Source organism: Macrotis lagotis, chromosome X, assembly GCF_037893015.1.
Source record: "Macrotis lagotis isolate mMagLag1 chromosome X, bilby.v1.9.chrom.fasta, whole genome shotgun sequence".
Classification (NCBI taxonomy): Eukaryota; Metazoa; Chordata; class Mammalia; order Peramelemorphia; family Peramelidae; genus Macrotis; species Macrotis lagotis.
The window spans coordinates 406,289,632-406,308,269 of record NC_133666.1 but is presented as its reverse complement, the minus strand read 5'-3'; the positions used below and the strand labels follow the sequence as shown (position 1 = coordinate 406,308,269).

General features: G+C 33.3%; 1 protein-coding gene across 11 annotated transcripts in view; it reads right to left on the bottom strand.

Moving 5' to 3' along the window:
* The window catches only part of EYA1 (EYA transcriptional coactivator and phosphatase 1), a 148,304-nt gene that overhangs the window by 13,828 nt on the left and 115,838 nt on the right, over window positions 1-18,638 (bottom strand). For all 11 annotated transcript variants that reach the window (XM_074207096.1, XM_074207097.1, XM_074207098.1 and 8 more), the window contains exons 13-17: window positions 10,052-10,110; window positions 9,772-9,932; window positions 8,876-8,990; window positions 8,603-8,724; window positions 3,329-3,429 (exon numbers count right to left, since the gene is read on the bottom strand). In XM_074207096.1, the coding sequence (XP_074063197.1) occupies window positions 3,329-3,429; window positions 8,603-8,724; window positions 8,876-8,990; window positions 9,772-9,932; window positions 10,052-10,110 (558 nt within the window). The remainder of the gene's footprint in view (window positions 1-3,328; window positions 3,430-8,602; window positions 8,725-8,875; window positions 8,991-9,771; window positions 9,933-10,051; window positions 10,111-18,638) is intronic.

Here is an 18,638-nt window from a genome sequence, read left to right as displayed (position 1 = left end):
TGTCATCTTTTATGAAAGTCAGATCATTTTGTTTATGAAGTTAGTTCTACTATATCATCACTAAAATTGTTTGTTTGTGTTGGAAATTTTTTCCCCTATTGAATCACAAAAACTAGTACAAATCCAAGACCATACAGATAGAAGCTGGCAATATCTAATAGAATGATTCTTACTTCACCTATCCTTATTTTGATGGGAATTTTGACTCAATGTGTAGAACTCATAGGACCAGCGTTCTGCATAATCTTTCAGAAAAGGCTGAAGTGTTGAGTAATGTTACTGGGGGAAAGGTAAGCACTATTTTTGTAAAGAACATGATATAAGAACAAAAGATAAGTAACCTTAAAAATTAACATTTCATGCAAACTATTGCATTATTAATTAGCAAAAAAATTATGTTACAGAAAAATACCTCACAACGTATAGCTTTATTTCTTTATATTTTACTTAAATGTACATATTTAAATATACATGTTTATATATTACATATATATATTTAAATATATAAAACATATAATACAATATAAATCAACGTAAAAATTCTATCTTAGGAAGGTTCTGTAAAAGAAAAATCAATAACTATATTCTTGATTTTGTTCAATGGAATTTATTGATTTTTTTCCTGGCATTATAAGTGGCTAACTTCAGATACATTACATTGGCTACTACAAGGTGAATAGCAACCATTTTGGTACCTTTAATAGGAATTACCACTGAGTTTTTTCTTTCCAGAAAATGCCAGAGTTTAAAAAATACCAGCCTCCAAGGCAAACCCATGTGTTGGCAAGTGTCCATTTTGGCTTACCACTAAGTTCACTTCAACCTTGGTTCTTTTTCCTGAAATACAGGCCAGTAATAGGCTTCATGAAGACACTTCCAGGAGGTCCAATGTAGCTGAGTTGTCACTAACTCGAGACTCTGCCAAGAAGATGAAATGGATCTGGACTCCATTCAGGAGTTATTGTCAGCTAATTAGGAAGGAGTGGGTTTGGAGAGTACTAGTAAATCTGGGAAATCTCATGATTCACTATATTGCACTCAGATCCGATAGAACCAACAGATATGTTTCCCTACAATGTCACTGATCAACAAGGGAACTGGGACATGCAATCTATAATATTGGTGATTTTTATCACTCAAACTATTAAATGTTACCAAACCTCAACTATGAATTTCTTGGGCAAATAGCTTCCTTTATGACTCTGTGATCATCCCCTAGATTCTAAGACACTTTTTTCAAATTCTTGGTAGAGCTAGATCTTTTTAGGGAGTCCTGAACTAGTCCATTAGCTAACGAGAAAGCATTCAGATCATCTAGTTGGAACAGTAAAATTGTAGGAATTTTAATTTGTTCCACAATAATTTCAGGCAGACGTGGAATTAACTTAGATTTGAGGGTTACTATCATGCCCACATAAGACAATATAAGACCACCATGTAAATGTAGTATTTTGTTTAGTTGTTTTGTTTGACTCTTTTTTTTACTCCATTGGGGCTTTCTTGCTACATATTCTAGTTTGCCCTTTCCTTCTCCAATTCATTTTACAGATGGGGAAATTGAAGCAAACAGGGTTAAGTGATAATTCACAAGTGGTATGTATCTAAGGTCAGATTTGAACTTACAAATATTAGTCTTCCTGCCTCCAGGCCCAGTATTCTAACCACTGCATCACTCAGAATAGACATGATGCTCAATTCAAGGTCAAAGTTTGTCTGAAAATGCCAATTGTATTATTTGTTAGGATGTTCCTAAATATATGGATCTAAGTAATATTTAAAGGAGATAACCTAATCAATGTATGAGAGTTTAGCTCTGAACAAATTCCTCTGTTGGTTAATTTAATGACATTTAACATATTTTATGGAAAATTTGCATTGGACTATATGTAATATTGAAAAGTGTGTTCAATATTTATCAGAAAAAAAGAGATGAGCAGCAAATTATGAGTATTTCAATCTTACAGCATGGGCAGTTAGGTGGTGAAGTCAATCCAACCTCACACTCTTTACTAGCTGTGTGACTCTGGGGCAGTCACTTAACCCTGTTGACCTGAATTTCTTCATTTGTAAAATGAGCTGGAGAAGGAAATGGCAAACCACTTTAGTATCTTTTTTGTTTTAGGTTTTTGCAAGGCAAACGGGGTTAAGTGGCTTACCCAAAGCCACACAGCTAGGTAATTATTAAGTGTCTGAGGCCGGATTTGAACTCAGGTACTCCTGACTCCAGGGCTGGTACTCTATCTACTGAGCCACCTAGCCACCCCCACTTTAGCATCTTTGCCAGCAAAAACCTAAATGGCATCACAAAGAATTGGACACAACTAAAATGGGGAAAAATCAAAACATCTTACAAGATATAATATATAAAATATTTGTGAATTTTTATGAACTTAATTTGCTTATATTCTGCAAAATATTATCTAAATTTTAATATCCTAATACTATGCATCATTTAGATTATAATATGAACACTCATGTGTGATAGACAAGCATGAGCTACTATCTAGATTAAAGATGGGAAAAACTGAGAAACAGATTAAGGGAGATGTTAAATTGTTGAAGTTGGTAAATAGCAAATCATTGTAAACCTGAACCTAGACTAAAAAGTTAGAGTATTTCTATAATCAGAACTAGAACCAAATTGCTATTAAGCTTTAAGAAGTTTACTTCAGATGCAAAATACTCCAACTTTCCTTTTCCTTTGAAATTAAAATGAAGCTTGACTAAATAATAAATATGTGTTTACCTTGGGAAAAAAAATCTGCCTTTACTTCTTTAGGTATACAAAACAATAAAATGAAGAGCCATGAAAGAATTACATTTATTTGCTGGTGCAACTGTGAGGATTACAATAGAATCCTTAAGATCATGGTCCTTTGACTATAATTTACGTTCTGGAGAAGGACCAGTGTTCTGGAAAAGATGACTTCACAAGGAGGGGGACAGTTTAAGATAAGAGAAGTTTTTACCTGTAAAATGAGACTCTAACACTCCTCACGCATACTGCTTTTTTAAAAAAAAAAAGATCTGCATTGGTCATATATTGAAATAAATATTTAGAGCTAGAACTATCCCAAGAAATGTTTTCCTTCATATACTGCTGTATTTCAAAGAGTGTCATTTTGTATCTTTTTCATTGAAAACATTTAAGTTCCTAATACAATGAAGGAAAATAAATGCTTGGTTGAACAGCTGCAATCATGAGAAATGTTTAACATCTAAAGATGAATTCCTCTCATGGCAATGTACTTTTTTACCATAATATTTCAGTGTCCTTTGAGTGACCTATTCAGTTAAAATAAGAGTCCAACCATATAGGAAGAGTTACCTTTTTTGCTCCTTGTTCTTCTTCTACACCGTCTCCTATAACAACATATACAACTTTTCTTCCAAACCTTTGAATTATTCGTTCAAAACAACTTTCCTTTCCTAAGAACAGAAATAAGTAGGAAAAAAAACCCTTAATTTTTTTAAAAGTGTGGACAATAGAATATTGACAATAAAACAGTTCAATAAAAGGTATGTCACAACTTGCTAATTCACATCATATACTTAAAGCTTATGATTCAACTAGATTCTGCTCAAATTAATATAATATGTGGAGAAATCTGTTATTTCAGGCCTTCTGAACAAAGAATTCATCAATCAAATTGTCTGAAGTTTATATTTATATTACTCACTGTTGTGTTTTTTCCATGAGTCAAGAAATAACTGAGAGAAACATCTACTAGCTAACTAGGTTTGAATAAACAAGAACCTAAAAGAACTGGGGAATTCAAAGATCATACACAAACATATACACACACACACATATTTGTGTATGTGTGTCCATTCAGAGAATAAAGATAGACAATTCTATGCACATTATCTTGAGTTTTAAGATTGTGCTCTGCAATGCTGAGAGTAACCGAAAATAAATCCTATCCATTCAACAGGCACACACAATTTCTTTAATGTATAGATATGAAAAGAAATAATGTTCTGAACTACTGTATTGAAAAATAGCTTAAAACTTAACTAACCAGGGCAAAAATGGGGGAAAATTATTAGAATTGCTTTTCTTATAGCAAGAGAATAAAATTTAGGAGGTTCTTTTTATCTAAAGTCTACCATTCATTTTAGGACATGCTCATCATGTTTCTTTTGAAAAAAGATAGTCACATCCAGTTGAGATATTTTTGTGAGAATGCTTCTGAAATAATATATTAGAGCAGAATAAAGAAATAATGGGAGTTTTTGCTCTGAATGGAAAATCCCATACCTAGATAACCAGAGTTCAATAAAACACTTTCCTAAAGACAAAAAAAATAGGATAAAAGTAATTCTATACAGACTACCAGCTTATCTGTTCATTATCTTTCTTATGTCAGTCCTTCCTTTAGACTACAGTGTCTGTCTGAGGCACTGTCTGCCCTGTGCTGCAGTTAATGTAATCATTGTCTCTTCCTGGAAAAAAACTAGAGCTCTGAGTCTGTTGCAAACAGACTTGTTCTAGTGGACAATGGCACAGCTTATAAATAGGAATCAAAATATGAATGGCTGAGCTTGTGTACTTGCATCCATTTCAAATAAGTATCAGATATACAGGAGAACAAATTACCTGTTTGCTTAAACAAATGTCTGCTTTATATTTGTATTTTGTCTCAGAAATACTTGTTTGCATCTGACAAAATGGGATTGCTATGTATATATTCAAAGGACACAAATCACTAATGGGTCTATTCTAGAGAAATACTGAAGCACTTTATAAAACACAGATAAATAGTGCCTGTTTTCTCCGCATAAAAATAAAATAGTAAAACTAGATATAGTAATTTGTTTTTTTTCTGAAAAACAAATACATGTAAAAATAAAATGACAGATATTTCTTTTTTTATAGGAAAAAGAACATTATTTTAATGTGAAATTGATAAAAATAAAGGTATTTCAATTTTGCCCGCTCTAGGCAAAGCATTTTTATATTAAGAAGATAAAATATAAATTCAGCATTAAAGTTTCATTAAGGTACACTGGTGCACATATAGTTGATTGAGCACTAGCCTCAAACTTTGTCCTGCTTCTGACACAAAGCCAAAGCTTTGTGACCCTGAGCAAATCACTTAAGCACTCAATACTCTTGAAAACTCTAAGATTAGAAGATACAGGATAGTTGCTATTTGTTCTTTATTGTTAGGTATAGTTTCCTTATTGGACGCTTCCCTTTAGCACTGAAATTGTCAATTCAGAAAAAAATAATAAAAGTTTCTCATTAGGATCATTTTCAGGTCCAGTGGAGAATTTAATTTATATTATAAAGTATTTAAAATATTATATATATATACATATATATTTAAAAGTTAGTATTTATGAAATGAATAGAATCTTCTACAAGTTGACTTGAAATCATGCAATTTTCTTTTAAAATGAACTATTGCTATAAAGGTTAGTTTATTGCAAGCAATCCTCATATAGTTTTGGTATTTTGCCTATTATTCTAATCCTGAATTTTTTGAGGCTTCAGATTCCCAATTATACCACATCTGACACTAACTTTAACCCAAAAATTACAAAAAGTTCAATCTATTTTTTCCATTTTCTATTTATTTTTTAAAGGATTTTTTTGCGAGGCAATGGTTAAGTGTCTTGCCCAAGGCTACACAGCCATTTTCTACTTTTGCCTATAAAGTCCTTTACTAATAAACAACATATTTCCATAGAAAGAAAATATTAGCTTTGTTTTTTTGATCATCAAAATATTTTCCTGTTTTAATTTTTAGCCTTTGTTGGAGAGGTACTAAGGTATTTAAAATGAACTCACTATTTTTATAATAAAAATAAATTTTGTTCTAAGTAGTACACTTCTGCACTTAAGTTTTCTTAGAGGATGAAAATTGTCATTTCTCATTCTCATTTTAGCTCCTCTTTATTAGGGAGTAAGGCCCACCTCACATAAATTACAAATGTTGCAAAATACTGTTAATCTGGGCAGATAGGGATTACTGTATTCTATTGTAACCATGACTTTAGTAAATTACCAAATTACACTTTATTTTTATTTATTTTTTAGGTTTTTTTTTTTTTTTTGCAAGGCAGATGGGGTTAAGTGGCTTGCCCAAGGCCTCACAGTTAGGTAATTATTAGGTGTCTGAGACCAGATTTGAACCCAGGTACTCCTGACTCCAAGGCCCGTGCTTTATCCACTACATCACCTAAGCTGCCCCTAAATTACACTTTAGAAGGTTAATAAAAGGGCAGCTGTGTGGTTCAAGGAACAGAGCAACAGGTCTGGAGTTAGGAAGACTCATCTTTGTGAGTTCAAATCTGGCCTCAGATGCTGTGTGATCCTAAGCGAGTTACTTAATCCTGTTTGTCTCAATTTCTTCATCTATCAAATGAACTAGAGGAAGAAATGGCAAACCACTCCAGTATGTTTGCCAAGAAAACCCCAAATGGGGTCATGAAGAGTAAAACCCAAAATCAAATAGGAGAGAAGATTTTTATTTGCCTTGAATGGGTATTCCTGTCTTTCAAAATGTATATTTTTTAAAACAGAGCTCTATTTCAGGGCATTTTAAAATTCTTATCTGTATGTAGGTTTTCTGTTTGAAGCTTGTACCTTCCTTCTTAGAAAATCCTTGAATATCCTTGAAAACTAGTATTAAATATAAAATGTTTTGTTTGGCATTTTAGAACTTGGTCTTTTCCTGTCTTTCCAGTTTTCTTATACTACATTTCCTTGTACATATTCTATGATCCACATACTATGGTCTACTTGTTATTGGTCAAGCATAAAACTCCAAATCCCACCTCATTGCCTTTGCATTGGTGCTCCCTTATGCCTCAAATATCCTCTTTCCTCACATCAGTCCCTTGGTTCCACTGGCCTCTCTCAAGGTAACTCAAATCCCACTTTCTACAAAGAATTTCTACCAGTTCCCTATACTAATTATGCCTTTTCCTTTTACAACCGAGATATCTTGTATGTATATAACTGTTCACCTCTTATCTCTCTCCTTAGAACATACTATATAATAGAATATATATATATATATATATATAGAAATAACTACATACACAGACATATGCAGATACATATAGAAACACACATTTGTGTATATACATATATACATGCATTATACATACCTATAACCACATAATATCTCTATCTAATCTCTATCTATCTATCTATCTATATCTCCCTTGAGGACAGGGATTCTATTTTTAACTTTCTTTGAATTTTGAGTACTTAGCACAGTGCTCAGGACATAGTTAAAGCTTATTAAATACTTGTTAACTAGCTAAATAGACTGAAAGATGGAATTTGATAAAGCTAGATTGATGCATAATGAACTAAGCATGTTAATTATTAAATAGTGCTAGACTAAATAACATTAGAATGTGAGCTTTTTGAGGACAAAGGACTATGATTTTGCTTTTCAGTTAATGCATTGCCAAAAAATGCTCAAATTTGTCTCACCAAGATCAATATTGATAAAAGAATTGAGATTGTCAATGAAACACTGGATTCTTGCCAACCCCTCTACTCATACCACTCACTACATTGCCTCACAACTGAATTACAGCATTGTGTTGTTTTCCTTGTCTTTACTCTTTCCCTACTCCTAGAGTATGCTAAATTGCTCCAAACAGATGAATATCTTCCTAAAACATTCTATAACGCAACTTCACTGCTACAGAATTTATAATACTTCCTAAGCTAGGGACTTATACCAAAATTGTAACCTCTTTCATTATGCCATTCAAATACTGCTGTAATTTATATAGTGTGTCTATAGAATATTCACACTAGTCACAAATGCATATATATTCATACCATTCCCAAAATACATCTTGTTCATGCTCCTTCATGCCTGCAGGTATATTGTCCCTCTTTTTCCTCTCCTCATATATTTCTTCCTTTTTCTTCTTTCCTATCTACTTTTCAAAGATCATGTTCCATCTCTCTTCATATGTGAAACCTATGCAGACAACTCTGGTTCACACTAAGTTCTCCTCTTCAACTTCATAATTACTTACTATAAAAATCATATGTATTAGAAATTGAAAATCTCTCTAATTGTTTTCATGTAGTTATATACCTTTTCTCCTTAACTGCCCTGTACTCCTGGATCTTATTTTTGTGCATTCCCCAAAATTCCTAGCATGACGTAAGCTATCAAATACCAGTTAGATTGAATAGCCTAAAAGACGCCAGAAAATTTTTAAATAAAAAAATAGCAAAATTACATTTTTGTTCTACATTAAGCCCTTACTGCCAGCTTGTTTTAGCTTATGAAACAAAGAGGTTTTGCTCTTTACAATCTAAAAGAAAAAAAAATGATATTTTGTATTATTCAGAATAGATTCCAAGTGAAGTGTAACAAATATGCATATGCCCTAATCATACTCAGATATATAAAGATTTATGAAAAAAATTCAGCTAACTACATGGATTATACTACTTTTATATCTCCTAAAATCTCAAGCCAATTTTGAAAATGACATAAAATTGCTCAAATGATTCTTCTTTAGGTAATTACTTAGCCATCAGATAAAAGTTTCATAGACTGTCTCTTATTTTTAGTAGCCTACAGCAGAAAAGTGGATGATAAAAATAGCTCACCTATTTTTGTCGCACTGTAAATATTTTCGATTGGAAACACAACTCCTAATCCATACAGCAGGACTTTTGCCAGGGCTGGAATAAGTTGAGTAGTTGTTACTAAAATATTCACACAGTTTGTCCTGTGAGAACCAGGGGAAAAAAATGTTGAAAATTAACTTCCCCAAATGAAACCCACCTGAAAGCAAACTATGGACAAACTATAGACACATTTTGCTGGAAACACTCTTTCAATCATCCTACCATAAATACTCTCTGAGTGTGGCCACTTACCTAGAATGAATCAGTGTCAAGGCTTTCAGTGCAAGTGTTAACCAAGAATCTGTTAGAGCTTCAATTTCTGCCCTTAGCTGGAGCCAAGCTTCTCGTTTGGCTGGACCAAGAAGACCTGTGGATTTGACAGGGGGAAGCACACTGATGAATAAGAACCTACTATGTGCTGGGGACTATGCTAAATTCTGGGTATCCAAAAAACAAAGCCAAAAGGAATCCCTCCCCTCAAATAGCATTTTATTTCCTCAAATGCTATCCCTGACAACAAAACATCTCAATTTCTATTTGGGATGCTATTTTTACAAAGTTCTTCGAAAATCTTATCTTACTTTATTTTCACATTTTACAGATTAGATAAGGAAACTGAACCTCAATGCTGCTCACAAGTTACGGATGCTGAATCTCAAAGCAAGCTTTCTGACTCCAGTGCTCTGTCTGGCACTGATGGAAGTGAAAAACAAGTGACAAGATTTTAAGAATACATAAATAGAATCTGGTGAATGGAAATAAATTAAAAGGTGCTTATATAAAAATGCTATCTAAGAAGCAAAATCATTTTAATGTATTGAGAATTATAACTTTCTAATGTGTCTAATGACTACTAAGTGGTGCAGTGGCTAGAACACCTAGAAGACCTGGAATCAGGAATACTCATCTTCTTGATTTCAAATCTGCCTTCAGAAAACTTACTATCTGTATGCCTTGGGCAAATCACTTAGCTCGGTTTGCCTCAGTTTTCCCAACTAAAAAACGAGCTGGAGATGGAAATGGTAAAGCATTTTGCCAAGAAAACTTCATATGTCAAGAAAAGTCAGACAAGACTGAAATGATTGAAGAGCAACAACAATCTATTGGAACAAAAGTATGATATGTGATATTTACTGTGGTTTACTTGCCTCCAACATTATTTTTGTAGGTATTATAGATTTCTTTTACTCGTCTATAGCGGAAAGCCAACTTTCTCATCCAGTCTACTCCTCCTCGAACACCAGTTGCTAAGCACAGGTTAGCACTGGTTGCTGCAGCAGGAAAGCCATCTGTTCCAAAGTTATATGTGCTATTCAGATGCAAGAAAATCACAATGTTAATTGAGAAGAGATTTCACTTCTAATATTTAGAACCTTAGCAGTTACATTGCTAATTGAAGACTATTACTTAGATCTAAAATGACCCTACCTTAGGTCTTGACCATTATCATCAGAAGAGACATCATCTATATGAACTTGATCACATTCCTGAAATAAAACAATAATTTAAAAAATAGCAAAATAAAACAAACTACAATTTGGACTTTGAAAAGTCAAACCAAAGTTTTATTAAATATAGAAAATGCTTTTTTTAATAAAAACATCCACCAATTCTCCCCATTGGGGCATTTTCTACAGTGTCAATCAGTAGGTGGCAGTCTCGTTAAATTACCATTTTTACCTACTTGTAAGTACTTTAATGTAAGAAATAAGCACTGTCATTAACAACTACTGTTATACGGTTTTCAGAAAACACATTTTTGTGTTTAGAAAGGAAAGTGGTTAAAAACAATTAGCATATGTGTTCCATAAACCTCAGGTACCTTAAGACATCACGCAGCTCAAAGCGGATTCAGTCAATGCCCGAACATAACTGAAACCAGACATTTTGGTAAATGTAACATGCTAGAAAAATTAAACCTGATGCTAACCGCCAATGAAATTATGACCCCTGATTGCTGTTGAGCCACACACCAACACAGCCTGAGGCCAACGTTTCTGAGGAGTGCAGACAAAAAATCTGTTATTGGTTTGCCATTTATTTGGGAGTTGTGAGTTTTATTCTTTATGTGTGTGTCTTCAAATAAAAAAGCATGAAAGACTCAGAAACATAAATAAAAGTCAAGCTATGCTTTCTTCAATGACTTATGTGTAAGTATTGCTGCACACTCATATTAAGGTCTCCAATTCATCATTATACTATGAAAAATCATGTAATTTCAAACAGCCAGAATTTTAATGGGCTCTCTGTTGTTCAAAATGAGAAGATAAAATTCTGTCCTGGAATTGCACCTGACAGAGTGTACGTACTAAAAGATCTACAGTATGAGCACATATAGAAATGTGACTATCCTTACAACTTTCAACATTTGGCTCACTTTGGTCTTTCAAGTCCATGTGCCACACTTCATAATTTGTCTCCAAATATCTGATGCATTAGAGGCTTTCATAACATGCGGTTCCATTCAATCCTTCATATTTGATAGGGAAAGCTTAAAAAAAATACCAAACAACCACCTAAATCTATGATCCTATGATCTATTAAACTTGATGTTTAAACAGATTCCAGGGACTAAAGCTTTTGACAGGTCTCATGTATAGTTAATTCTATAAAATCCATTCTTTTCCTCTTGATAAAACAAAGATGACACGTTTTAAGTACTAAAACACAGGAACTATGTATTTTTATGTTACTGATTCCTTCTGAACAAATTTTTTTCACTCTGTGGATTTGTAAAGAAGGGAGGGGGAGATAGAAGTGGAAAGAAACTCAAACCAGCTGTTCCTTAACAGAATTAAAATCATGACCCTTGACCTCTGCTCTAAAACATCCATTTTCCAGCCAACCCTCACTCAGCAAGCAATGAGATCCAAGGAGGAAAAGACTTTGACCTTGTAACCTTCTCCTCCTCTCCTGAGGTCAGCCACTTCAGATAAGAAAAAAAGGAAGAGCTTATGTGATTTCAACATATATTGGACTATGAATTTACCTTTTTTGAAACAGAGATCATAATTTTAAAACTTTCTAAAGCTATTTAAAAACCTTTTTTTCAGGAAAGTAATGATATTTATCTTTTTATACATTTGGTCTTTTTGACAGTGTACCAAGGCTAAAGAAGTAAATTTTGCTAGTTACCCAAACTTAACCTTATTCCTTAAATTGTTAGCAAACTATTTTTACATAAAAGAAAGAAATATGAATAACTTGGAAATTCTCATTTTAAGGGGATAGGAAAGAGAGGGGAATGAAGCTGAGGACACAGAATAGGAAGCTAATTTAAGAAAAAATTTTCACTATTATTTCCCAATCTTAATGTTTAAAAACTATTAAATAAAAACTTAATTGCTTAACATTAGACCTGGAAGGAAGAGAGAATTCTTAACATAGCTTTTTGGGGTGGTAGGTACATGCTTTTCTTAAATTAACTGTAAATCTTTAGGGATGACAGAAGTCAATTATCTTTAAGTGACTGTTAATAAGCCATTGTTGCTATCATTCTTAAACATCCTGTGTTTGTTTTCTTGTGCCTTTTTTTTGAGGGCTTTTTTGTTCTCAAGCAGAGGAAGCCATTAGAAGTAGAAGTCAGTGGTCTAACTAATTAAATGTCAGTAACTGTTGAGCATTAGCATTCAGTTAATGCAATTTGTTTGAAATGACATTTGAATGGAGGGACAAGGCAGTTCCTCAGAACTTAATTTTTTTTAAATAAAAGTCTCAACAAAAATGCAAACTCAAAATTCAAGAAAAATTAACTTCAGAAGAAAAGAGCATATTAAAGGTTGATTTTCTAAAACATGCATATTCAGGTAAAGAACGAAACTACAGGTAAACCGTTCTTTCATCTCAGAAATGGCATTTGAAAAATTCAAATTTTTGTGCTTTTGTTATATAAATATAAAAATATTTTTTATTTTCTAGTGTAATATGTGCCAACCTATACATAACGCTTTTCAGTCTCAAAACAAGAGGACATGACATCTCATCCAAAGCATGTTTTAATGATAAACTGGTACATTATTGTGATTTTGACATGCTGCTGGAAACTCTCAATGCCCCAAGAGAACAGATTAATGTTAAGGAATGCTGAAAGAGAACAATTTGGTTTTGCAGAGATTTGCACATTCATCAGTTTCTTTCTGAAATTTATTTTTTATCTGAAACTCAACAGTGAATCCTTACATTACAATTGCTGTCTTTCAGAGTGTTTCTAGGGTATAATTTAACTAGCATCTTTTCCTTCTTCTGGAGAATGAGCTGATTGTTTTAGTTTCTCAAATCAATTCTTTTAAATCCAGAAAATTAGATAGCTGGGAGGCAAGCTTAAGATATTCCAAAGCTCCAAGCCATATTAAATATCAGAGGTATTGTGTATAAATATAAGAAATTATATATATACATATATGTACATATATTATAGAAAAATAGTGGATACATACACACATGTAACAATTTTTGACATATACTTTTTATAATTATATAATCAATGAAAAGATGATAATAGGGAGCAGAAAGAAAAAGGTAAAGAAACAACAACAAAAAGGCATGATGAAGACAACCACTTATATAACTAAATAAAGGAGAGAATTTTATTCAATATTATTAAGAAGTTACTGCATATGAGCCAATGTATTAGGTAGTAATGAATAGAATTACAAAGACAAAGAAGAAGAGGGGTCTTGCCTGTAAGGAGCTAATAATCTAAAAGAGAAGATAAAAGCAGTAAACTAAACTAAGAACAACCTTATTTATTCCCTAGCCTAACCTAAAGGATTACTCCTCTTCAGGCTCCCAGCCTTTCACCTTAGTAATGACTGCTTCAAGGTTACTGAAAGGTGAGCCCCACTTTCCACTGATAGCCAAGTTCTGTGAGCACAGTAAAAGATGTATTTTGGGGGGGGCAGGGAAGGAGAGGTCACAAATTGGGCAACTGCAATAAAGAACCACAACAAAAAAAAATTCAGGAGTATTGTACTCAATTGCACTTAATTCTTACCCACTATGATCTCTGTCTACCTTCCCCTCCTCATCCCTGATTTGCTAGACTAATTTTATAGCAAGATTTTCAAACCCAAGTAAGTCTCATGAATGTGGGCAGCACCAGATTTCAATGTAGCTGAGAAATATTTAGCAAAATAAATAAAACACAAAACATCAATAATATTAATATAATAATGTTATTGGTTTTCTAAAAAAGCTGAGTAACCTGGAGGGATTCCAGTGTATAGTTTAAGCCCATGTTTCAATTTGTATTTGACACCACTGCTCCATATTATAACATAACTAAATCACACAAATAACTTCACTTAGCCAGGTAGACTTGCACTGGATTATCAGTAGAATATTAATAAATATATTACTTGATACTAGCATGCTACATAAACATATATTATTTATAATAAATTTCTAATGACAGCATAGGCTCATTGTCCAACATGCATAGTTCAAAATCATCATTTTCCAAGAGAGAAGAAAACTTTTACTGAGAAAATAGACTGATGTTTGAAGATGGAGAATTTTGACAGAGTAAAACAGGGTAAAAGGACCATATAAATTTGAGGGAGTTCATTACCACCAGGACATATTTGGGATAGTTGGGCTATATTAATTCAATTAACAGCAAATCTTGCAAATAGAACTAAAGCTTATATATATATATATATATATATATATATATATATATATATATATATATATATAATCAGAGACTTTGGTGGAAACTTTATCATTTTTGAGGTAACTTATTTTTCAAGATCTACACTATGTAATTTGCTTAAAAAATATCATACCTTAAGATTATAGTATTCTGTAATTTGGAGTTTACATTAACCCATTCATAAGGTCTAGGAGAGGGGAATGCTGGAGGTCGGGAAGGAGAAGAGTAATAGGTAAAATAGATGCCAAAAAGCATGATACACAATTTACTGTAGACTAGATGATGTGTCAACTGAAATGTGGGCATGCATTTAGTGTGGACAAGTTTTTCTACTTCTTTAATCTAAAATAAGATGCATCCTGCACTGGGCCTACTCTGAGAGACCAAATTGAGCCTAGAAATTTTAGAAAGGAGGATGATGTTCAAGCTATTCCCCAAATTTCATACCATTTTGAGGGTTAAAATTTACTCTAATGAGATTTATCCTTAAGGATAATTATCATCAAATGGACTGAGACCTGTGAAGGAGTCTTCTGAAAGCTGTTTGAGACTGGTGGACAGAGTCACCATGAGCTTCCAGAGGCCATAGAATACCTCAAGGTTTAGGAACCCAGACTATGATTCCTGAATATTACATACTCTAACAGGCAACTGAGCTTTGAGGCTCCAGAGAACTACAATCAGCCCATGATTTCTCCCTGAGGTTCTCAAAATTTAGGGGAGAATAATGGCAATTATAATAAATTCTCACTCATCCTGCAGTGGCAGAACAAGAAAAAAAATCTTTTTGGTCCAAGGATGACAAGTATCGATTCTCTATTTCAGAGTACTCTTGAAAAGGGGGTGAACCTTATTGAGCAAGGCTTCTTTCTTCATAGGAGATATCCAGAAGGTATAAGGATAGAGAGGATCTCTGTTCTGAGCTATGATGAAGCAGGACCCTGAAAAGGTGAGACGGAAATAACTTTCAGCATCTTGAAGCTACTGCTCCTTTAATTCCCCCAAAAAACAGAAGAGAAAATAGATATGGAAACCAAAAAATTATTAAGAAAAGGGGGAGAAGTTCAGATGACCATGCTAAGGTATGCCTAAATTTTCATCCTTATTAATGGATTTGAAAAGTGTAATTCTTTTTTAATATCTGCAATCACTATTTTATTTAACCTGGTTCTCACACACTACTGCACACATTCCAAATGGCAGCTTTGTGCTGAAGCAAATCATGACTACCATTTTTGATGACTTTTTAAGTAGTCAACAACTACTTTGGCAAATACCATGATCTAGGGAATGCTCTGTCTTGGGAACAAAAAGACAAAAGTGAGAAATAAGCCTGCCCTTTAAAAGTCTATGTTCTAGTGTTGAGGAGGAGTTCCAATTTGTTTGTACATAAGTAAATATAAAATAGATAAAAATGAAATACAAATTGATTTTCTATGGGGGCCACTAATCAATAAAAGCTTGATTTGTGACTTGAAGGGAACTTGGTGACCCAAGTAGAAGAATTGTTGAAAGAGAACATTTGTGACTGTGGAAAGTCACGAATGCTTCAAAGTAAATAGCTCTTGGTGGGTGTGACTGAAGCTCCCCCTTTTTCATGAAATCCTTTACCAAAAAAACCTTCAGTTGACATATTGAACTCTACCTCTAATTTAAGAGTCCATGTCTAGAAGGGTTCAGTAGTCATTTGGGGACATCATGGAGAATTAGAAAGACCTTCAGATCCCCATATTGTTCACCTTTCTGCTACAATGTCTTTAACACCATCAAGACTCATTCTTTTGCATAACTAGCATTCTCTTTTAAGTACAAATGTTCTTGACATAGATGAATGCAGTAAAACAGTAAGCAAATAGTCCTTCATAGCATAGCATAGCATGGACATCTCTGATTATTTTCTACACTGATGAGGTGATAGCACAGCTTTGATGGATCTCTCATTTCATCAGTATGGTTGCTGTCTCCAATAACAATTTGAAATATATCCACATCCATCTAGCTTATATAGTAGTACAAAATAATTCCTAACCTCAGCCTTAGAATAGCACAGCCATCTTCTCATAGTAAAGTACTGAGAGAAAAATTACTGGTGATATATCAATTTATTAAGTATTACATTTTTTATCTCATTGACTGTCTTTCTTCTTTTTTTTTAGGTTTTTACAAGGCAAATGGGGTTAAGTGGCTTGCCCAAGTCCACACAGCTAGGTAATTATTAAGTGTCTCAGACTGGATTTGAACCCAGGTACTCCTGACTCCAGGGCCAGTGCTTTATTCACTATGCCACTTAGCTGCCCTGACTGTGTCTTTCTTCTTTAAATCAATACAATTTTGGAAACCTCTTTTTATGACTTGGGTATAGTTATTTGTAAGTCTGTATTCTATTATATTGCAAACCCTCTACGTACAGTTATCTGTTTCCTTATCGATCTTCCTATTACCCACAGCGTACAAATACAATATCTTGCTTATAATAGGTGTCTGACAAGCCTTTTTTTATAAAAAATGAATGAGTTATGATGGTAGAGGGAACATTTTGGAATACAGAATACTACTAAAGGAGAGAAGTCCTGAGTGGAAGGTAGTATGAGGCTACTTTTGGTGGTTGGAACTGGGGTTATATAGGAAAGGAGATAGGGATACTTATTAGGGCAGAAGGAAGATGTTGAAGTTGATTTTAACATTTTATGGCTGGCCTAGGATAGATCCTGCATTTAACTCTGCCGTATTTGAAAGATTTTTGGTTCATGAAAGCAGAACATCCAAATACTTAAAAAAAGAAACAAAACAACCAAATCATTAGAAAGTTACAGAAAACTGCAACTGGTATGACCAAATCTGCTCTGAGACTGTCAAATTTTCACTACTCCCATTTTATGATAGAGCTGGCACCGTGAAATAGATGAGTCTGAGACTGGAGTTATGACAGAACAGCTGAGTTTGATTTGGATGATGAGGAGTAAATAATTAAATGGACTATTTTGCATTCACAAGCAAGGGAGTATGATGTAGGAGATAAAGCCCTGAGTATGGATTCAAAAGGCTGATCCTTCTGCTTATTAGTCACATAATCCCAAAGATCCTCACTTCTCTCACAACTAGATAAATAAAGCTGTTTTGCTGAAATTACCTTCTATTTAATTTGCACATCAATCAGTCAACAAGTATTTATTAAACAACTGCTATGTACCCTCAACTCTTCTAGAGATCCAGATACAAAGAATGAAACAAACTCAATTTATTTGCATGCATGAAGGCTTACATTTTTATCTTTCTAGTTATATATCTAATAAGCAGAAGGGCAGCCTTTTGAATCCATACCCAGTGCTCTATGTCCTACATCATACTTCCTTGCTGTAGGCTCAAAAGAGTAGTGAAGTCTCTTAAGCATTGAGGATATTTAGGTTTTACATTCCTGGTGCCTAGCAATAACTGGCACTTGCTAGGTATTTAATAAATTCATAATTGTGTGAATTTGTAGAAGTTATTTAACCTCCCAAAGGTTCTATTTTTTTCTGTAAATTTATGTAAAATAAGATTACCACCATCATATTTTATGCAATTATTATAAGGATAAAGTATTGTAAAAGTCTTATAAATAAAAAATGCAATCGAAATATACATAATTACCATGGTTATTATCATGTTCTGTTCTCATGTGACATTCTGTTGTTCCAAATTTTCAGATACCTTTCAGATAATATCACAAATGAAAAGTCTGATGTTTATATTCTCCCTGCTTTCCTCTATATTATAGTCTATGATTCATAGAAGAATAAAATAAATAAAATTGATAAATTTCATCAACTGTTGCCCTGGGATCATAAGAATTTAAGCAAGGTAAGTGCATGGATTCTTGGAAAAAATGAAAAAACATTAATAATAATTCATAGCATTTTATAAAGCAATTTGTATATGTATAGATGTATATGTATGTATAGATGTATAAACATATACAAAGTGCTTTATAAGCATTAAATTACTTTGTAAGTATCAATTAATTTTGTATATATGTGTGTATACGTATGTATATTATCTGAAGTACCAGCTTTGGTGATGGTGGCAAAAGACAGTCAAATTGGTCTATACTCATTCAGCAATATCTGTCTCTACAATACTTCCTCTTCTCTCTCTCTCTCATACACATACACACACACAGACACACACATGTGCATGCGCATTATTTTTGGCTCTGTGCCTCAATCTAACTTTTTCTGCTCCATCATCATCTCTGGCCTTCCAAGGGCTTGCTCACAGACATGTTATTTTGGATCAAGCCCCAGGAATAACTACAATTTTGCACAGAGTCTCACATGCAAAATATTAAGTTATGGCAGAATTTTTCTGCAAATATTTACATTG